At 37.7% G+C, this 23,319-nt stretch overlaps 3 protein-coding genes across 7 annotated transcripts in view; 1 reads left to right on the top strand and 2 right to left on the bottom strand.

Annotated features, from left to right (window-relative positions):
• LOC132852747 (zinc finger protein DPF3-like) overlaps nucleotides 1-6,795 on the top strand; it is a 37,369-nt gene extending 30,574 nt beyond the window's left edge. For 2 of the 5 annotated variants that reach the window (XM_060880141.1, XM_060880140.1), the window contains one exon: nucleotides 3,609-6,795. In XM_060880141.1, the coding sequence (XP_060736124.1) occupies nucleotides 3,609-3,840 (232 nt within the window). In that variant the 3' untranslated portion in view covers nucleotides 3,841-6,795. Of the gene's footprint in view, nucleotides 1-2,435; nucleotides 3,018-3,608 lie in introns of those variants that run through there. The other 3 variants (XM_060880144.1, XM_060880142.1, XM_060880143.1) reach the window with 2 other exon arrangements.
• Nucleotides 1-23,319, bottom strand: part of ywhaqb (tyrosine 3-monooxygenase/tryptophan 5-monooxygenase activation protein, theta polypeptide b) — a 130,279-nt gene that overhangs the window by 79,408 nt on the left and 27,552 nt on the right. The gene's annotated exons all lie outside the window — the stretch shown is intronic.
• On the bottom strand, nucleotides 9,451-20,384 carry LOC132851923 (RAS guanyl-releasing protein 1-like). Its single transcript, XM_060878903.1, has 16 exons — nucleotides 20,309-20,384; nucleotides 18,750-18,855; nucleotides 17,482-17,544; nucleotides 16,986-17,117; nucleotides 16,682-16,835; nucleotides 16,067-16,240; nucleotides 15,199-15,315; nucleotides 14,336-14,611; nucleotides 13,389-13,469; nucleotides 12,112-12,216; nucleotides 11,917-12,026; nucleotides 11,501-11,645; nucleotides 11,366-11,402; nucleotides 10,740-10,871; nucleotides 9,827-10,104; nucleotides 9,451-9,693 (listed from the first exon to the last, which is right to left on the bottom strand). The coding sequence occupies exons 1-16, from the start codon at nucleotides 20,382-20,384 to the stop codon at nucleotides 9,553-9,555; spliced, it is 2,127 nt and encodes a 708-aa protein (XP_060734886.1). The 3' UTR covers nucleotides 9,451-9,552.

The following is a 23,319-nucleotide window of genomic DNA, read 5'->3' as shown; positions in this document are numbered from 1 at the left end:
TCACTACTTGTAGCATGAGGCGATACCTGGACCCCCTACAGAGGTTGCACAGGCAGTCCAACTCTTCCAGGATGACACATCAATATGTGCTATTTCCAGAGGGTTTGCTATGTCTCCCAGCACAGTCTCAAGAGCATGGAGGAGATTCCAGGATACAGGCAGTTACTTTAGTAGAGCTGGACAGGGCTGTGGAAGGTCCTTAACCCATCAGCAGGACCGGTATCTGCTACTATGTGCAAAGCGGAACAGGATAAGCACTGCCATACCCCTGTAAAATGACCTCCATCAAGAAATTGTGTAAATGTCTCTGATCAAACATTCAGCAGGTTCACCCTGAGCACACGTGACATACGTTAAAGGGTGTGGAGGAGCCACGGAGAACGTAATGCTGCCTGTAACATCCTTCAGCATGACCGGATTGTTGGTGGGCCAGTGATGGTCTGGGGAGGCATATCCATAAAGGGACACACAGACCTCTACAGGCTAGAAGACAGCACAATTACTGCCATTAGGTTTCGGGATGAAATCCTCAGACACTTTGTCAGACACTAGGCTGGTGCAGGGGGTCCTGGGTTCCTCTTGGTGCACGACAATGCCTAGGAGAGTATAAAAAGAGTATGCAGGCAGTTCCTGGAAGATTCCTGGAAGGAATTGATACCGTTGACTGGCCCCCACTCTTGCCTGACCGAAATCTAATAGAACACCTCTGTGACATAATGTTTCAGTCCATCCAACACCAACAGGATGCACTTCAGATTGTCCAGGAGTTCAGTGATGCCCTGGTCCACATCTGGGAGGAGATACCCAAGGACACCATTCGTAGTCTCATTAGGAGCATCCCCTGATGATGTCAGGCATGGATACAAGCATGTGGGGGCCAACAAATTACTGAGTACCATTTTAAGTTACTGCAATGAAATTTAAGCAAAATGGACTTGCATGCCACATCATTTTCTTCACTTTTTAGGCCGTCTTTGAATTCAGGCCATTGTAAGCTCATAATTTTCGTTTCCTTTGGCATCCTTTCATTCCTAACACATTACCCATTCCATATCAGTATAGATATCTAGCATGTTTTTTTTTCTCATTGAGATTTGATGAGATTTTAAAGTGTCCCTTTAAATTTTTTGATCAGCGAACTTTGAAACTGAGAAAATCAGCAGCCCTAATGTGAAAATAAACAACATTTTTTAATACGTTATTTTAAATTAAAAATTAGATCAGAGCAACAAAAAAAAAAAACCTTTGCCCAGGTTTGGCTGCAAGTTTTCATTCCAGCCCAACAGAAGCCATGCCTGATTTTACCTGTTTAATCAGCTGATCTTCGCTCTCTGTATTGAAAGCCACACCTGAGTAACTTCCTGCATCAGAATCTTCTCTGCCGCAGGGAAATCAAACAAACCTGATGTAACTAAGTAGAACTGTGCAGGATATAACGCGTCTTTGCAACTGAAACACTTTCTAAAGTCCCTTAAAATTTCTGATCCACGTTAGCTTTTGAATGTGTGTACCATTCTCTCAGATATGGCTACAGCTTATGATCTTTTTACTCTTCTTCTTCCTCATCACCTTAAAACCCCTGCCAGTCCTGTCAGCTAAGCATCTTTCAGAACTCCCACTGAGTTCAGTTTGGAGTGTGTAAGTGCACTTTTTTGTGTTTATCCACTGCGTCGTTATCAAATTATTTATTCACCGGGTTAAGTTTTGTAGCTGATGCCTTAAAGCCATAAAAGAACCTGCTTAACAAACAGAATCTTTATGTACTTTATGTTCCATATCTGACAGTCTGGTTTTAGACTAACAACAAAGTCAACAAACGTTACAAAAAGTAGGTGGTTAGGTGGTTTTGACTCTGGGCATATTTGCTGTGGTCTGAAACCAAGTGGGTTTCCTCAAGTCTCCTGCAGCACTGGACATTAGTTTCTACTGAACCTCATGGCAGTTGCATCTTTGCATCATTCGTTGCATTTTACATCATCAGTGTGAAAAGATGTGGCTGGCTGACTTCCTGTGTCTCAAAGGCAGCACGTTAGTCTTCACCCTCTCCGAGTTGGGTAGCAGTTACTTGATACGGGACTGGTGGATAGGAATTGGCAGATAAACTCAAATTGTTTACATTTTTGTCATCATTTGGAAAATATAGTCATTCAACCATCCTGTAGTGTATGTGCCATCAGATCGTGTTGTGCTGTCATTCGTCTGTTATCCTCCTTCAGGATTTCCTCAGCGTTTATATATATCGATCGGTAAATCAAAATCAGACTAACGTTCCAGCTGGTTTGCTTGTGTTAATGCTCTTTAAAGATGTCTTCACTCTGCTGTGACACAAAGTCAATTGCTTAGTGTTGATAAAAGTGAAATAATAAAAATGAGCTTTGCTCACACTGAGCATTGAACTTGTAAACTGAATGCAGCGTTATGATCTGTTTTGTCAGGTGCACAGGATGAAGTAAAAGAGGAGAAGCCTTTCACTGGAGCAGAGGAGCTGTTCGGTGCCAGCTCTGAGAGCGACACTTCCACCTTTCACGGCTTTGAGGAGGATGAGCTGGAAGAGTCCCTGTCCAACATAGGCCAGGCCACGCCAAAGGGCAGATAGAGAACAGTTTAAAATATTTGCCGTTCCTTTCTAACACAGCGCATACCCCTGCAAAAATTCTGCTGCTTCTTTTCAAGGTTTTGTTTGTTTGTTTGTTTTTCCTCTCCCTTTTATTGGAAGCACAAGTCATTGTATCAGAAGATGATGTATGGAAATTTTTATCTTCCTTTTAATGAGTTGTGAATATTATTTCTATTATTATTATTGTTATTATTTATACATTAAGAGCAAATAGGAACAGACTTTTCTTTTTTTTTTTCCTTTTTTTTTTTATTAAAAAAACTTTTCTATTGTTTTCCCTTGAGGGGAAATGATGGTATAATATAAAGGCTGTAATGAACAGATTAATTACCGGAATATATTTCTGGAATAATTTTCCTGAAACTGAAAAGACACATACACACACACACACACACACACACACACACACACAACAAAAAACTTAAGGAGACGTTGCCTCTGTTATGGAGTACAAGTCACTGAAGAGAAGACGTGAAATTCAAAATAAACTGGTAGTGTTTCATGTCACTGGAATTGCCAAGGGATGCAACCGAGATCTCCTCAATAAGTCAACTGGGTACTCAGTCTTGTGTACTGTAACTGCGCCAAAAATGGAGTCGGGACAACTTTTAAGAAGAGGAGTAGCAGATGTACCGCCTCTCATCTTGCTTTGGAGATTAAGGAGCTGTTGTGAAGAAGAGATTGATCTTAATCAACTGCGTGAATGTGGGAGTTCATGGCTAGGGAAAGGTAAGGAATAGATGATTGTGGAGTAAATTTTCTTTTCCTATTAAAAACCACTGCATAGAAGTGCTAATACCCTGATCTGTCGACAGCCAGTCAGATTGCGATTGTGAAGATTCTGTAGCTTGTCACCAGAGAGGATATTAGACTCTACCCTTAAAAGCGTCTGAAACCGAGACTACATTCTTCTAAGTTTCGCTTTTTCTTATATTAATCTGATTTATGAAGCATTCTTTTGGTAATCTGTCTTCATCTGCTGTCTCCACAGCAGAGAGAGGAGCTGTTTAGTGAAGGAGGAAGGAGAGATGAGCCACTTTTGGAAGCGAAGCAGATTTCCAGAGACTTTGTTCACCTCTTCAGTCTTCAGAATGTCTGAGCCAGTGAAGCTGAGGAAGCCAGAAAAACACCAGACTCGCACTCATGGACAAGTATCGATTCCCCTGCAAACACTTTCCCTTTCTTTAAAAAAAAAAAAAAAAAAAAAAAAAGCAAGCCTCTGAGACTGCTGCTGCTCCCCTCGTGTTGATCTGCAGCCTGAATCTGAGACTGTGATCACAGCCATATGAAACTCTTCCTCCCCTCTCTGTACTGCAGGATGCTCAGACGGTTCAGGAGAGATTTCTGTTCTAGCTTTAGTGTCACTTGGTAAGGTTACATCCTCAAAGACTATAGTTTTAATATAAAAAGTGCTCGGTTTTTATTCAGGTCCTTTAAAGCCATTGTATGATTTTATTGTAACATAAACATACAGTGCGGTCTGGAGACCGGATGTCATGTTCACACACGTAACGAAAAGCGAGTTGTTCCTGTTCTAAACGAAAGCACAAAGCAATCCTGCTAGCTTTACTACATGGCTCTAAATTTGACTCTGATTGGCTTGGGTTGAGCAGCTAGGTTCTGTTTTCACAACTTTTGTGCCTGCTGTATACATCAATACCACACTTTTTTTTTTTTTTCTGCAATTGTGTGAACGTGCCATAAAAGCAGAGAGACCCATGCTTGTGTCGCTTTCTTTTCACAACTCTGGTGCACACAATTTCTATTCTGGACATAGCAACATAGTGAAACGCATTGTGCTGTGCTAAACCCAGTCTCTCAGGGGAAGACGATCCTGACAGCCATATTTAAAAACACACCACTATCCAATTCTCCAAATGTGGACCTTTTTTTAAACTGCTGTTTTTCGATACCTACAATAGAAATGTATTGTTTCACTTTTCTTGATGAAAATATTCTCTGCAGGTTCTCCATTATCCTATCTCCATTAAATGTAGGACTGCTCCTTCCATGCAGGTGCTGTATACTGTGTAGTCATGCTTCATTACACGTTTGGAAAAGGATGAAGCTAAACAAGCTAGAGTTAAGCTATTCACACTGGTGCGGTGGAACACAGGAGCAAGCTGGAGACTTTCACCCAGTAAAACCTTTCACTTCATAGAACAACCACTGATCAAAAGCAGGTACAAATAGCTAGTTTGTAGATCTGCAAGCTGTGATACTGTGCTTTTTAAATATGGGCTAACATCATAAATGGAACTACTTGTTTTGATGATTTTCCCTGGCATTCACGCCATCATATGGGCTCCATCGCATTATAAGGAACAAAGTAGGAAATAAAACACAATATCATGTGCTAGGATTTTTTTTTTTTTTTTTGAACAGCACATACCATAGTGTGTTATTCCTCTTAAACCACAACGATTTGCCAAGGATTACAATTTCATTTATGTTCATTTGTGCTGCTTATCCAGATGTTGTTGTGCATGTTACGGACCATCCGTGAAACAAATCGGCTCCTGTTATCTGTCTCCCTTTCTTTTAAACCTAATAAGACAAACAGGAAAGAGCAAACCTGACTGGCATAAAGACTTTCCTGTTCCTAATGAAGATATCACTGTATCATTGAAACTCATGTTTTTTTTTTGGGGTTTTTTTTTTAAAAATCCATTTATGTGAAGTGTCCACTATTCATGTTTCTGTGTATAGCTGGAAACTACCAACATAACTACTGTTTTAAAAAAAAAAATGTGATATGATTTTTTCCGCTGGAATTTCATGACCATGCATTAATCACAATTGATAAGATTGAGGGAGGGAAAAAAAAAAATCCATGTTATGTCTTTCTTTTTCCCTTGTTTTCTTTTTTTAGGGGGGGTCTTCAAACCACTCACCCCTGTTAAATGTTAATATAAAAATTATTGGTTAGTGCACTCAAGGAACTCTGCGAAAACCTGTGTGGATTTCAAAAGTTTGGAAAGCGCGTATGATATCATACGAGGGATTATTTATCGTATCACAGTTCTCGTCATTGCACACAGACGGCTCGTGTTTTAACCCGCAATTGCTGGGCTCGTCTTTGCAACTCTACGGGTCAACCAGCGACGCCAGCGTGAACCAGAGGAAACGAACCTTTCATATTCTCTACATTTTCCCCTCCACTGAAGTCTAAAGGTGCTGAGCTCAAAGCGTCCTCACGTCCAGCATGGTGAAGAAGTTGGCACTCCAGGGTACAAAAAGCTGCATCGTTATGGCACCTTGTTTTACACTCGATGCGAAGAACACTCCTCCTCTGTGTAGGCCTGAAGACTGTGAGTTGTTTATTCCTCACATATCTGAACCCTGCTCCCACACCGAGGTTCTGTATGATTTAAACAGAGTCCAGTTCTATATGCAGTCGGTGAATTTAGGCATAATGCTGTGATGTACATTTCAAAGTTTTTGTTGTTTTTTTTTCTTTCTTTTTTTGAGAACATATTATTTATATTTTATGCAAGAATATTGTTTGCTTCGTCTGCTGCACATCTAGTTTAGACTTTTCTAGGCCTGCAATGTTAATTGTGAATTTCCACATTCAGATATATGAAGTGATACACAGCGAATGACAGAAACGTGAACATGGCGACTTACACCATGCCGTGGACTGGTGCGCGCACGTGCACATTTAACACAACACAACACACACACAAACACACAAAACCAAATCCCCTCAGGGACCATTAACCGCACACTCAACAAGAGCATGAGACTCTGGAATAAGAACCATTTTGTCCGTCAGACATTCTTCAGTCATATCTACAGATTAAGGATGGTGTGTGCTTGCTGATCTTCCAGACAGTGGCTCTTGTGCACTTTTTGAACAACCATCACTCCTGCTGAGGGGTGAACGATTGATTCTAATGAGCAAAACAGTGAACTTAAGCAAGTGATCTGAACTGTCTGATGTTTTTTTGGCTAATAAGTTTGTAGTCATTTCTGTACCTCAGAAAAGTCAATGAGCAATAGGCCCATGGGTTTTTTTCCCTGCATTCCTGAGGTTGGAACAAGAGCCAATTTAAGGTGAAGGAGTTCAACTGATTCTTTTTGTCTGCATCTGTACATTAATATAATCCAAATGAAGTCTTTGTTAGTTGTTATTTTTATTGTGACAGAAGGAATTAAAGGATGAATTAGAATTGTGTGGATGTAAGACTTTCTCTTTGACTTTGTTTCTCTTTCTGTTGTACCTTCAGCTTGTAGCATTTAGACCTACCTGAGAAGTTATGATGCATATGTTTGCTGCAGCTTATTGATGTGTGTGTCTGTGTCTGTCTGTTTCCATGTGTTCATGTTTGTTTCTCTCTCTCTCTCTCTCTCTCTCTCTCTCTGACTGTGTATCTGTCTTTGTGTGACTGTGGGTCTGCGTGTCTCCTGCTTATGCAAATTAGCATCAATCAGACAGTCCTTCATAAATACAGGGGACAAAATATGTAGGCTTCACTAACTAAGCATTAACTAAGGCTTACGTACAATATCTATGCAAGATATGATGTATCCTATAAACTTCAGAATGTATAAAAATAAGTAAATGTTTTTAAGCATTGTGTCCATCACGGTGCTGAACTATGAAGTGCACGCCTTGCCATTAAAAAACAAAACAAAAAAACAATAGACATTAATCACTACTTTGCTGTGATTAGATTTTATATAGGAATGTTTCTATAGAAACTGCTTTCTATTACAGCCAAGCTTTTTTTTTTTTTTGTTGCATTTTCTCACAAAAGAGAGCAATGTTTATCTAATCCTGAAGACCATTTACTTTTAATTCTTAATCGTTAAATAAAATGTATGAGTAATCACTAACCCTTCTACACCAGCAGATTGATCACATAATACAGTGCAACATGATTTTGAACAAAATGTTCAACACAAATTAACAGGAAAATCACAGGAATGACTAACACTCGTTAGGTTGCTGACGTCCAGACCTCGTTTTAACCAGCTGTTTACATCTGTCACAGGTTAAAGGTTAACTTTGTATTGTGCAACTACCAGGTTTTTTACTTAAACATGAATCCTTGACCTAATCGAGCCACAGAGCATCTTAACATTAACGATTTTATTGATTATTTATTTTCAAATAAGAAAAATTATATTTATTATAAAATTAATATGGTGGGTATTTTCTTGTCTGGAAATGCTTTTTTGAATTAAACCTGTATCATTTTGAATCTTCACACTTCCGGTTGATGAAATGGATTTAATTGGGATTATATATCATGGATTAACACGACATAGTCATAGTGATGTAGTGAAGTAATCTTCTGCAAGATTATTTGCATTTAAAAACCAGCTGAACACACGGTCACCTCTCCTTTTATGTGCGCTGTCCAAATTAGTTGCAGTGTGATCAGAAGTCAAATACGGTGGATATAAAAAGTCTACACACCCTTGTTAAAATGCTAGGTTGTGTTGTAGAGGTTACAGGTCACATTAAAGGTGGAAAAAGCTCTGAAATGATTTATCTTCTTCACATCACAAAAACATTTTAACAGGGGTGTGTAGACTTTTTATATCCACTGTAATTAGCTGAATAGAGTGCATGTGTGTACAATTCAAGTGCCATGTGATTTTAGGATAAAAACACCAGAGTGTTTTAGAGAACAATAACCTCACAGTGAAGACGGAATATGATCTAGAAAGATCATCCCGTGTCACTCTAATGAAGATGGCTTCCCTTCTGAGTCTGGTTCCTCTCAAGCTTTCTTCATCATACCATCTAAGGGAGTTTTTCTTTACCACAGTCACCTCAGGCTTGTCATTAGGGATAAATAGGTAACTTGGGATAAACAAAACTTATGTTTTGTAAAGCTGCTTTGATAAAAAAAAAAAAAAAAAAAAAAAAAAAATCTGTTGAAATGTTCTTCTGTTGAAATCGCTATACAATACAAATAGAATTAAACTGAATTGAAAAAAGACCAAAGACCAAAAAAGTGCAAAAGTGGGATTAGCTAATTGATGGCTTCGGCAGGAAAGAATTTGTTAAATTTATGCTACATTTATGTTAAATTCGAACATCATGCTGATGCTCATGCTCATCTATATTGCTCCACTTGACTACATAAAGTTATAGATAAAACTGTCTGGTTCACAACATCTCAGGCAGATTTTCCTTGCCACCATTGTCTCAGGCTTGCTCATTAATATAAATTTTAAGCGGTGTCATGATTATATTTCTGTAAAGTTGCTTTGAAACGTTGTTAAATGTGCTATACGATCAAAATCGAATTGAACAATCAGAGAACAACTAAGAAAGTAACTTTGGAGCGATCCACAGCTCAGATGGGAGCAAAAGTTCACGGGACGAACCTAACTGGAGCCCAGCCTATTTTAAGCTCCACGTTATATGAAGTGAATAATTATGCAAGACACTAAGATTTTGACTGAAGTTTAGCTATCAAGTCTGTAAAGTGAAATATTTGCATGGTTTTTTACCTTTCTATCTTGTTAGGGCTGCTAAAAAAAGGTCATTGATAAATAAAATGTGAAGAGCAAAATTTCTGTAAGTAGGTGAGACTGAAATAGTGTGTTTTCTAACCTGCCAGCTGTGCTCCTGTTATATATCAGCTAATTAAAAGCACACTGAGAACACTAATGCTTTCTTTTTCACAGATATCAGAGTCATTATACTGTCAGGAAGAGTAGCTGCAGTACCTGGTGTGTTGGTGTACACTCACAACAGCAGAGCAGCAAAGAAATGCCCCAGATATCACACCATATATACATATGATAGATAACAACAGTTAGACTCGGAAAACACTGCTTTAAAACAGAATGGATTGTGACCCTGAGTTCTAGTGAATCATTGTGAATATGGCAGGGTCGTGTGTCCCACTAGTCCAGGAACGGTCCTGCATTTTGAGTTTTTTGAGTTAACAAATATAAGGTTTACATGATCAAGAGGATGATGAGGAATCCTCCTCGGCTGGACGGAGAGCATGTCGTTTCAAGAGCGTTTTTAGGATCTCCACCTCACGTTCGGTTTCTTTTAGCTTTCTCTGGAGCTTCTCCTTACTCTTCTGTAGAGATTGGTTCTCCTAAACACAAACACACAGACACAAGTATTCCACGTAGTTACACACTTTACTGATCCTGGGATTTACATTAATTGCTAAGTAGTAAACAGAACAGAAATATTAGAATTTGAAAGAACAATTCTCCCAAAACAACCTTCTCCAGAGCTTCGTAACTGGATTTGTTCTCCTCAGCCAGGTCGAGTGTGTTGGGAGTCTTGCTGGCACAGACTCGTTTGCGCTGAGGAACAGGGCTCGGGCATGGTGTGAGGGGTGGACCACTAGGACACAGCAGAGATGACTGCACCTGGCTGGTTGATGGTGTTCCTTCTGTCTGAGTACTTCTGTGGACGGTTGTGTTTCTCAGGCCAAACTGTTTGTGGTGCTCAGAATTGTCTGGTAGAGCATCAGGTGGATAGACAAATCGAGTTTCATCTGACAAAGTAACAAAAGAGTCACGAGTATTAAATTCACTAGACCCATCCAAAATCAAACAAGATAACTCTCTCAAAATCGCTTAACCATTTTGACCAGTACCGGTATCACAGTCTGCTACTGGAATGGAAATCGACTCTTCGGACATTTTCAATTAGTGTAACCAAATGATTTATCACCGTAAGTCTGTTATAAATTTAGTCTGTTGAGTTTTAGTGTGAAACGTTTTTACTTCTGTTGGGATATCACCTTTTACTTTGAAAATATAAACAGATGTGCTAAAAAAAAAAGTTTGTGAAAATAAAATTGTGAAAATATTACTCCTAGTAGGCTAGAGAAAATCAGAAATACTTATGAAAGACTACAATTTCTTAAATCCCAGACTGTATACTTTTATATGAACCGTTAACCACCACTGCAGAGGGTGAGAGGACAAAGTAATTTCTTTCTTAACACAGAAGGACAGCCCCAAAATTCTATTTTTGGCCTCTGGGAAAAAAGAGTTAATCGTTTCATGCTCTGATTCAATACGAAACAACGTCGTCAATCATTTAAACATAGATTATGTTGTTGAGTTATATTTTTATTCTCACTGTTAAAAATGTTTTATTGCTCGACACTTTCTGTTATCTCACCATCATGACCACTTGCAGAGGTATCTGGCGTATGAGAAGGTGGACTCAGGTCTGCGTTGCTGCTGGGTTTGTTCTTTTTACACTCGAATGCTACCTGATCCTTGCAGGATTTATGACAGTTCATTCCACAGTCTGCAGAATCACAAGACAAGCAGTATATAGATTTCCTAACTTGCATCATATAACCAAAGGTTTGTGGAAACCTGACCATCACGGCTATATGTGCTTTTTGAACATTTCACACCCCTTTGCTGTTATTAATAAATTCACTCATCTGATAAGGCTTTCTACTAGATACTGGAGATTGAGATCAGGGTTTGTGATCATTCAGCTACAAGAGCATTAATGAGTGTGAGTATATTGATGTTTATTAAGAAACATAATCAGCATTTCATCCATCTGGGCTCTGTGCAGGACGTTCGATTTCTTCCACTTCAACTTAAACACACCATGTCTTCATAGAGCTTATAGGTGTGATGGTCAGGTGTCCACATACAGTACGTTTGGCCATGTAGTGTATGCTAACTATACAGTTCAGTTGCGCTGTGCTGTTTCTAACACAACATAATTCGAAAAGAACACATTGACTGTCCACTATCATAACACAGTAAAGGAATGACTTTTACCTCTGCATCTGTAACCTTGTTTAATGACGCCCCACAACTGCAACAGAGTTAAAATGAATAAAACCGTGTTTCAGTTTGACTCAGCAAAGCTGCTCGATGCATAGCAGTGTGATCGTGTCTATTAGTGTGACTTACAAATCCTGAGCAGTTGTCACAGAAGGTAGGTCTCATGTATGTGGTTTCCTGGAAGTTGTGAGAGAAACCTAGGCCGAGTTTGGAACAGATGACGCTGGCTCTCATGAAATACGCTGTGATCTCGTCTCTGCTGATGAGTCCGTCTCTGGATTGAGTAGCGAGGAAGATACAGGCTGAGTAAATCACTTAAAAGTGAAAACTTTTGTAAAGGTAAAATCGCTGTGGTTTGGCACCGAGATACACCAGGCATGAACTTAACACCAAGAATAATACACGTTAGGTGACTTTTAACTCAGATAGCACGTGAGGTCCTGCGTCCACACACATTTAGCTTTATAATATAAACAGATTCTGTCAGACATCCTGTTAAAATTGTAAATGAAGTGTATTTATCTGTATTCATATCTGATACTCACTTGTCTTTGTCTGTAACACAGAATGAGAACGGAAAACTCGCAGCAATTTTCTCAAAATCGTCCTGGGAGATGAAGCCCTTTTCATCATGGTCATAATTCATAAATACAGACTGCAAGAAAACAGAAGACCTTAAACACCAAAAGAATATATTTTTAGATTTTTAGAACTGCGTTTATGTCTGATGCAACACTCACATCAACCATTCTCTGAACGTGTTTGCTGATGGTTTTGGGGTCTGGCTTGGGAGCAACACCTGAAGCCCAGTCCACCACCACAGGGGGTCTGTAAGGAGTCACCGGCTGATGCAGATGGAGGAAAAAATAAACTCATCAACTGTAAGAAGCCATCAACTGTATTGTGACCATCAGTTTGTTTGACTCATACTTTTACCGCTGGAGAAGATTTCACTCCAGAGTGAAAAGCAACCACACCAGTGAAAAATAATGAAATACAATACACCGAAAGTATTACTTTTCATTACAGACATGCAGAAACTGTATTACACTGAAAAGCAATTGATTTCATTGCTTTTATCTTCTCTTGAGTGAAAGATAGGGAGCAATGGAGCAAAGAAATAAATGCTGACTTGTCTTGAGTCTATTAGAATGTGACTTGAATTCTCAGTTGCTTTGCATTTCATCAGTGCATCGAGGTAATCGACCTACACTAAAACACAACATTTTCATGCACATAAAGGTAAAACATTTCTTATTGGCTCATATGATAACACAATAACAGTTTAGATTATTTTAGTAACATTGATTTAACTTTTTTAAAAATTGGATTCAATTTTTTTTTTGTTTTGTTTAACAAAAGTCACCTGGTCAAGAAGGCAGCGAAAGACACAACAAAACAATTAATCCAACATAAAAAAAATACATAGTCATATATACAATCAAATATTCTAGAAAAATCTTCCAGCATGGCTGTACTGTTATTTACAAATTCACAGTAAGTTTGAAGTGTGTCCGTAAATTGTTCCGTAAGTTGATAAGGCATTAAGGTGAAAAGCTTTTTAACTCTTGAGTAATTTCCTTCGAAGGAAGATTGTAATGTTTTACAGAAAATAAGTATGTGATGATAGTTGAAGCTGTGCTAATTGTTGAAATCCAATTTCTTTTTCACTCACTCACTCTCACTCACTCATTTTCTACCGCTTATCCGAACTACCTCGGGTCACGGGGAGCCTGTGCCTATCTCACAATTGAAATATAATTTAGTGTTCATATGAAGGCTTACTGCTTGTGATCATGATTTGTGTTGTTTTTCCAGGTTCTTCACTGGTGTGATTGCATTTTTCTCTGGCATAGAAACTTCTCTTTAGTTCTCCAGAGTACATGTCCTCCTAATCATGTCAGTTATTGAACCACCAACACTTTCATTTCTAATCTGAAACACAGACACACACACACACACACACACACACACACACACACACACACACACACACACAGTTTGCAGCTGCACTCACAGGTGCTCTGTGGTTCCTCGGCTCTCTTGCGTAGGACAGCTCATAGATTTCATCCTCGGTGTAGTACAGGTCAAGAGACAGCTGTGTGGGAGAAGCAGCAAAACATTTCTTAGTCATATTTCAGGAGAAACACTGGAAGCTGTTTTTTTTTTTTTTCCACATCACCCACACATCTAGCCTGAATGAATTAGAATTAAATTCTAAAGGCTTCTTTGTCTGTAACATGTAGCATATCAAGAAAGAGATCTACATCAGTAATCACTTTGTACAATTTGCTGTGATTTTAAAAATGCCACTCAGGAGCAGGAAACGCTTTTGAGCTTGTATACACAAAATGTTTTTTTCTTCTTTACTTGATTACATTAGTAAACCCAGAGGAATCCAAAGCTGACAAAATGATACAACCTAATAGTCTTTCACAGGCATAAGACTCATAACTATTCTATTTGGTGTTGTAAGTAGCATGTAAATAGTTAGGTTTTTTTTTGGGTCCAAATCCAAAAATATATGGAATTCTTTTTTCTTTTCTTTTTTTTTTCAGCAGGAAGATTTATGTTCTTCGTTGTTTCTCTAAAAGAAACTTACAGATTGCAGTTGAACCTGAAAGTCAATAGAGGAAATGGTAATGAAAATATTTGCAGAAAAATTTGATATTAGTTTCACATTTAAAATTTTTTCCATTTTGTATTTAAACTCACTAAGTACAGTGCACACACACACACACACACACACACACACACACACACACACACCTAAGCATATAAAATGTATTTATGAAGTTCGGTTTCCATCAAGATTCTTTATTTTGCTAATTAAAATGTACGTACAGTATACTTGTTGTTTTCTTATGGCTTTTACATATGTTCTGTTATAAAGAAATGGACTGGTTTTTTACGAGGCATGCGTTCCTATACATGTAGTGAACAGAAGATAAAGCCAGTACTGACGGTCAGTAAGTGCACTAGGTCTTTGTTTGCATCTAGAAGCGGTAAGTTCTGCTGTAGTTGGATGAGTTCATTTATGTGGCTGTAGAGGGCTTGAAGCTTCTGCACGTTGATCTTTTTGTTGTCTAGGTAGTCAGTCATGGCCTCATTCACGGTGATCAAATCCTTCAGATGCACCCCCAAAATAGGAATCTTAAAACCTGTGGACCTGCTGTATGCTTGTCTGTAATTATCATAGTTTCGAGATGATGAGAGTAGATCGGTCATTTCATTCAGAACCTGTGGAGAAAAAGAGGATGAGTTGCTGTACCTAGACTTGTTGGATATCCAGTATGGATACTCTATAGATTTCCACTTTCCCAAAAGAGTTTATTCACAAATCTCTCCCTAATAGACTCACCTGTAGACTGTATCTAAGAGCTGCAGCAGTAATCATGTAATGTCTGATCACGTGAATAATAATTTACACTAACATTATTTGGTGTCTCATGTCATCTCATCTCATCTCAGGGGTAGTTTTTCCTTGTCACTATTGCTTCTGACTTGCTGATTAGGGCTTAACTTCTACATATCAATTTCATAAATTTGCTTTATGACAAATTCTTTATTTCATGATAAAAACAAATACTTTATTAAAGCCCATGTCATGTACTCCTAAGTAATGTAGGACCACCACAGACACATGTACAGTAGGCACACAGATCTGAGGTATGACACATTTCTCACAAGTGCATTAGTATGCTAGTTAAATGCTAGCATTGTTGGCAATTGAAGTTCAGGTTCTAGGTAAAACATATCAGTGTAATATGATATTGCTAGGATTTATTGAAGAATAATTCTGACGGATTGTATGGTGGATATCATACCTTGGTGTTTTCATTTGGCACATGTGTACACGTGTCTTTCAGTCGGGAAATAGACGTGTGACAGAGACCTCCTACTACAGCCATAAGAGAGTTAAAGTTCTGCATCTGCTGGAGGTTCTGCCACAGTGGAATACAAAACATTAACACACAGCACTAAAAACTTGTTTTGTCTGCATCAGCTTGTATCGACAGCTACTTTGGACTTGTTATAATCTTCATTATGTTTTAGATAATATTTTAGATAGCATGTGCTCAGCACTGTGGGGCATTCCATTGTGGGTTTTTCTGACATCCGATAGAGATGCTAATTACGTTCTAGATTACTGGCAGCATTAAAGTCTAGCTCTTATTCATTTCTCAAGAACACCTGGCTTTATTCTTGATCTGAGTCTTAGTCTTTTCAGGTCTCAGTTTTAGTTGGTAATCACCACCATGTTTCAGCATACTGATGGTGATAAGCATCTATTTCTATGTGCGGTATCTTTTCTAACACAGGAAATTTCTCATTCCTTTTGAAAGTATGAGCATTTCTAAAACCATTAAACTAATTTCAGCATAACAACACCAAATATTTAACTATTTTACTTTGCCATAGTAAAAGTAAAATAGTTTAGTGTTAAGTAAAATAGTTTATTACACATACCTACCAAGAATTGGATTACAAGCACTTATATTTTTCCACTTCAAGCTTTACTACTATTGCTACTACAATCACAATCATTTGTAATCTATAGAACATCTAAAGGATCTGTTTGAGTTTTTGCACTTGACCTCAGCTTAATCAATAACGGTTAATGGATCAGACTCATTAAAAAGGCAGCGGCATCAGAACCTCCTGGTGATGTTGCTGAAATGTGGAGATTGTTACCTGAGCTACATAGATGAACTTGGTGAAAACCTCGGCTCGGAGCTGAGGGGTCGGTCGACTGAGCACCATGAGCTGTACCCACTGGGAGATACCATTGCACAGCGCAATGGAACGTTCCATGGTGGGGTTCTCTGACAAACACTCATTTCTGATATATTTCTGATAATCTGCAAACTGAAATAAATGAAAATCTTTACATACGAACTTAATAATCTAGTAATGTGAGCGTTTGTTAGTGGACTTCTTAACAGAACTGAATAAGATTTTTCTGAAAATAAAAATAAAAAAGTTTACCCGGTCATAACAGCATTAATGTTTATCTTTAAATCAATTTATAGAATTGAAAATCTGAAGAGCCTCATTTTTTCAATTGATTATGGATAAATATCAATTTAATTTTAAACTTTGTAATTTTTATATTTCTGTAAATTATAATTCTTTGTATATTTTTGCTTTGAGACAAAGTCCATGGTTAAAATTGATTTGCAAAGGAACTGAATTGAATTAAATCGAATTGAATTGAATTGAATAGAGCCACTTCACTGATGTAGTTGTGCTGATTTGTCCTGCATGATAACGAATGCACTTTTCCATTCTTGGTGAAAATGTACTCACAGATATCCTGCAGAAAGATTTGAACTCCAAGTAGGTGAGATGTTCAGCTAACTCCACTGGCTCCAAATGATCGAAGAGCAAAGATACTTTCCTCTTTCTGCTGCTTCTTACCTTGATTTTCTGACTGGCTTTGTGAGACCACACTCTGTCACCCCTAAACCAGATTAGGAGAGATCAGACACGATTATTAATCTAGTCATTATTTGCGGTCTAGTCAACATTCGGATATTTCACATTTCACATCACATTAAGAAAATATTTAGAATTATTTACAAGCAATATTTGATATTATTACAACACTGACATCCACTTTGTTTGCAGTAAAGAGCAGAAATTCTCTTGACCATTTTCCCTCATAAGCTCCTTAAACTGCTCCAAGGTTTCTTCTAGACAGCTGTGCAACTGGAACATGGTCCAGAACTCACTTATCCAATACCTATAGAGAAAATATACAGAGAACACAAACTGACATCTGTTTTCTTTCACGTTTCAGATGGGAACACTGTTAGATCTAGCAGGACTGACATCAACGTCCCAAAGGGTTTCCGCTGGTCAAATGCTATTATAAAATATATTAATGCTTGGCTTCTGTGATTAGGATTTTAGCATTACAAGGTAGCTTGTGAATATTTACTAATACTGGCTAATAAACAAAACCTGAATTATCAATGTCCTGCTTAATATTTCATTTGGTCTGTTAGAGTCCATAATATGGTAAAAAGCTGTGAGTGAAAGTGGGTTGTTATAGATCAGGACAGTTTAACAAAGCTTCTGTTGTCACACATAAGAGGAGAACCTACCGAATGAAATAACATATTTTCAAGCACGCTGCAGGCTTTTCACCCTCCAGTGTATTTTTATAGGTAAGGAATACAATTTAAGGAACATAAGCAAGAAAATGAAAATCAAGGGACGTAAGCAGACAAAGAAAGAACACTTTTTGTAACTTGGTCATTTGAAATACACACTAAGTGTACTGAATTATATTATTATAAGTGTACTGAAGTGATATTTTAAGACAATATGCTTCCAGTTACACAATTATTTATTCAACACTGTAATGAATTCATTATTAATTCAACATATGAATACAATGGATACATGAGTACATTTTTAAATGTAAGAAAAGAATGTAAATGTAGATTTAATGTAAAAAGTAAAATGTACAATAAACCTGCAAATAACCTGTTGTTTATTAATATTCTCTCTCTCTCTCTCTCTCTCTCTCTCTCTCTCTGTCTCTACATGTTACTCCTGAGATGGTGAGGATAAGCGAACAGAGATTACTGTTTATTCAAGATTACTGTGAATATTGTTAATATTCTCTCTCTCTCTCTCTCTCTCTCTCTCTCTCTCTCTCTCTTTCTCTCTCTCCCCCTCTATCTCTCTGTCTCTACATGTTACTCCTGAGATGGTGAAGATGAGTGTACATAGATCTCAGTGAGATTACTGTTTATTCAAGATTACTGTGAATATTGTTAATATTCTCTCTCTCTCTCTCTCTCTCTCTCTCTCTCTCTCTCTCTTTCTCTCTCTCCCCCTCTATCTCTCTGTCTCTACATGTTACTCCTGAGATGGTGAAGATGAGTGTACATAGATCTCAGTGAGATTACTGTTTATTCAAGATTACTGTGAATATTGTTAATATTCTCTCTCTCTCTCTCTCTCTCTCTCTCTCTCTCTCTCTCTCTCTCTCTCTCTCTCTCTCTCTCTTTCTCTCTCTCCCCCTCTTTCTCTCTGTCTCTACATGTTACTCCTGAGATGGTGAGGATGAGCGTACAGAGATCACAATGAGATTACTGTGGATTCTACCACACAGGACATGTTAAGGATGTCTGTGAACGTTCTTGATAAGTCCTAAAGACTGCAATTGCTAAGAACAGTTTACACTGAAGTCTCCATCACTGAACAGTTAATAACTTCTCTTTGATATGATAGACTCTAATGATACTCATATACATAATCCAGACTGTGACAACATCTGTTATAAAAGCACTATATAAATAAAAATGAATTGAATTGAACAACAAATAAGAAATAATTTCAGGTAGCTGAATGATAAGGATATAGGCGAATCAGCTTGTCCAGCAGCTCTTTGGAGGACAGTAGTGATCTGTGCATGGTGAGGGTGATGTTCAAAAGATGGTTGCTGTGGCAAAGATTCCCATCGTCATCTGTAGAGGAAAAGATTTCATATGCATATGACTGATTTTTCCTCTTCATGGACCCTGATCAATCCTGATCATAATCCACCTGCACTGGCCTGGCAGTTATTAGTTTCATTTGTACCCACACACAGTACTTTGTAACCATCAGATCTGTCTCTATTTCTAATTTATGAACAAGCTAATAGATAGATAATAGATAGATAGATGTCCAATAACATCATACAGAGAAACAAGATTAGCACAGTAACCCCCCAACTACCCCCGCCCCTTCTCCCACTACTGCCCAAACAAACAACAAGCAAAATACAGAAAAGAATATAAGCAAATAAGGTGATTTTTTTTTTGCTAAGGTGTTAGAACTAATCCCTCAGTGGCTCAGGGATCAAACCCAGGCCATGGCAGTTAGAGCACTAATGACACTGTACAAAAATGTCATCAATGCCACTAAATTAACAGTCTACCAAATAAAGTGGTGGGCTACAGATGAAAATATAGGAAATATAATTTTTATTTTAGGGAGAAAAATCAGCAAATAATGAATTTGATCCAATAAATGAATTGATTTGTTACACGCTTATTGCTCACAGCTTATTGTCACACAGTGTCTGTGCATTATCCTGTATTAAACCCTCTGCTTGTTTTATTTCGTTCTTTGTGCTGGTCCTATGAAAGGTGGATGTAATGTAGGGTGTATGATGTCATGCTATTGATTTTGCCCTTGGAGAGTTTCAAAGACTGACCATTATCTGAGAGGCCTCATTCGGAGAAATGACCTTTCTGTAAAATGCAGTGGCTTTCAGGTAATCGTATCAGTACAGTTGGATTCTTTCACCTTTCAAAAGGCTGCTAAACCACAGGAAGCTGTCTGATGTGCAAACTGAGCACCGGGACCTTCCATATCACAGTTTAACTCATCCTACAACACAGCATTAGCCTCTCAAATGCAAGCTAATTACACCTGGTGTTTCATTTGATTTATTGCACACTCTGGGTGGACATGTTGCTAGTTTGCTTAACGTTTTGGTTAGCGCAACAGATTAAATAGACTGGAGACTACATTTACATACATTTACATTCTCCTTAAAAAAATAAATAAAAGAATTCTTAAATCAATTTTAAACTTCTAAGAAGGAATTTCAAAATTATACTCAAAGATTTGACTATAATATGATGTCTATACACTAAATAAATAGACTAAGTCCTACACAATCACACAATAACTATTTACTTGAACAAATCTTTTGAACCTTTGCACACTCCAGTAAATCCCCAGTAAATCCCCTCAGAATTTACCCTTTTTTTTTATTCTTTAAAAGTTTTTAAAATATTTCTCCATCCTCACAGAGAGCTATACAAGCTCGTGCAGTATATCTCTGAATAAAATGAATAGATCACGGCCTTACAGTGTTACATTGCAGGAACATTAACACATGTCCACAGAAGGAAATGGATCACATACCGAATGACTGGATGCTTGCCTGAATGAGTTCCTCCCAGGAAGCTCCTTTAGTAAACTGTCCCAGAGCGCTGCTCATGATCATCTGTGTCCTAACTGTAATTTGCTTAAATTGAGTAGCTGAGCATTTGGTCCAGCAGGTGGATGTAAACAGCACAGAGATATCTGTCCATTCCAGAGGAGGGAACATACAAGAAGCTACTCTGGCTCTGTTTGTGTGTGTGTGTGTGTGTGTGTGTGTGTGTGTGTGTGTGTGTGTGTGTGTGTGTGTGTGTGTGTGTGTGTGTGTGTGCATACAACTGAGTGAGTGAGTGTTTGATGTGCTCTATCAATAACATGCTGATAGAATAGAGAAAAAAAACAAAAAAAAAAAAACAGAAAACGGCCATCCAATCCATAAACATGGGAATGTGTATTTAAAAAAAATAGATGTATATTTATTTTACAGACTTCATAATGTTTACTATTCTTGTCCCCTTAATGCTTCACTTTTATCTATTTTGTGGTACATTCAGTGAAAATCTACTACTGACAAGCTGTAATAACTTACACTTATTGATTTGATTCTATTCAGCTACTCACAGCTGCAGGGTTTGTGGTTCGATCCTGAGCTCAGGTTACTCTCTGTGGAGTTTTGTTTGTTCTCTTCAGCTTTTCTTGTCTCCAAAAACATGTAGTAGGTGGACTGATTACTCTAAATTGTTTGTAGGTGTGAATATGAATGTGAACGATTGTGTGAATGACATACTGCAATGGACTGACATCCTGCCTCACCGCTGCTGTGCACCAGATATTTCCAGGATTGGCTCCGGATCCACAGTGACCCTGACCAGGATGATGCAGTTACTGAAGAGGAATGATTGTATGAGTGAGTGACTGAATGAATGAATTTTGAGAGTTGATTCATTTGATTTCTCTGCAGTTTTCAGTCACATCACAACTGGGTGAAACCCAAATAAAAACAGTTTCACTGCTAGCTGCTAATTAATAAAACAAATTAAATACCGCCTGGATTAGCTATGACAGTTAGAGAAACTTATGAGAGAAATCTTCCATCGCTGTTTAACAGAGGTTTAAATATAGTAGTATACTACACCACTAGGATCCTGATGTCTCACTTATACTTCATTGTCTGTAATCACATCGCAGTTCCTTTCCACCCTGAACATTCTGTTACATCTTTTTCTACCAATTATAACTGTACATTCATCGCTCACCCTAGTTTACATCCATTTATGTAAAGTATATTAACTGTAAATACACGGTATATTTCTTGGTTACTCTTGTACATACGATCTACATAATGCATATATTTGCACAATATATCTAATTATATTTTTTTGGACACATTTTACTTTGTCTATACAACACATATTCCTGTTTTGCACAAACTATTCTTATGAACAGAACACCTACCAAAATGTATTTATTTGTATAGCGCTTTTAGCAATTCACATTGTCTCAAAGCAGCTTTACAAAAGTATTGATACAGAAGAGGAAAAAATATATAAAGATATATAATAATGATAATTAAAAAAAAATAAGAATAAATAAATAAATTTAAAGTTTAAAATGAATTTAAAAATATTAATTTAAAATACTTTTCATTTATCATTTAATGCCATCCATATACTGACTTATTTATCAGCACTCACAATGGTTTCATTTAATTTTTGTGCCACGTACTCGAACAAAATACTCCACTTTCCAATTTAAATGTGAGCAAAAATGTGATATTGATCATGTTAACAGATTTGTACAAAAAGTCAGATTCTCCTCATGTATGATCTTCTATACTGAAGTCTGTGTTCAGACGACACTCCTGTGGATTGGATTGGATTGGATCAAAATTCGGTATGTCCCGCTCCCTCTTTAATGACACTGTGCACTCAAGCTGGAACGAACTTCTCAATTTTGTACAAAATCTTATGATCCAATTTAGATCCAATCCAATCCAATCCAACCAACTGGAGTGTTGTCTTATATTATCTTATTATAGATAATGAATATTTCAAAATTTCAAATCCTTCTGTTTATTTCTATTTCCAATAAAAAAAAAATCACAATCTGTTCTTCACTGTATGTTCTAAACTTTGCCAGTATTTAGCCATAAAGCTAGTCTATGCAGATATTTAATCTGAATTATTACCTTTTTTAGTTTGTATTTAAGTTTGATTTCAAATGCCCACTATTACAGCGATAAAGCATCATGTACTCTTGTCAAACAAAATAATTTTTTTTGGAGATAGAAAAGGTGATGTACAGATGTGCAGTAATTCCATATTTCTATTTTTCAGACAATGAGAGAATTTAAGATTTAAACCCCAAGAAAAGTTTCTGGGATTTGGAAACTCCTAAATAAATTTGTGAAAAATTTCCTAGAGAATATTTTTAGCGAAACTACTGTAAGGATTAGAGTCACTTGTTTAACATTCAGGACTGCATACACTCACTGAGCACTTCATTAGACACCTGTACACAGATTGGTGCAATACAGAAAAAATGCCTTGTTGCTGAGAGAGGTCAATGGAGAATGGACATGTTGGCCAGGAATCAGCAGAAAAGCCTCTCAGAATGCACATGTCAAATCTTTAGGATTATGGGCCACAACAGCAAAAGACCACAACAGGTTCCTCTTCTGTCAGCCAAGAGCAGAAAGCTGAGGCTACACTGAGCACAGACTCACGTAAACGGCAGCTGCAGAATGGAAAAACATAACCTGGTCTGATGAATCTCGGTTTCTGGTTTTTGGTGCCAACAGCATGAATTGTGTCCAAAGTCCAGTGTGGTGGAGGTGGTGTAATAGTGATAAGGATATCTTTTTTGGCACTCTTTGGCCTGTTAATGCCAATCAATCATCACTTGAATGCCATGGATTATTTGAAGGGTTGTTGCTGACATTGTGCTGACATCCGTTCTTTGCCACAAGTCTGGTTCCTTTCAAGGTTTCTTCATCATATCATCTCAGGGAGTTTTTCCTTGCCACCCTCACCGAAGGCTTGCTGTAGATAGAT

Source organism: Tachysurus vachellii, chromosome 10 (genome assembly GCF_030014155.1).
Source record: "Tachysurus vachellii isolate PV-2020 chromosome 10, HZAU_Pvac_v1, whole genome shotgun sequence".
NCBI classification, from domain to species: Eukaryota; Metazoa; Chordata; class Actinopteri; order Siluriformes; family Bagridae; genus Tachysurus; species Tachysurus vachellii.
The sequence above is the reverse complement of the archived record's forward strand: the minus strand, read 5'-3'. Positions and strand labels throughout refer to the sequence as shown.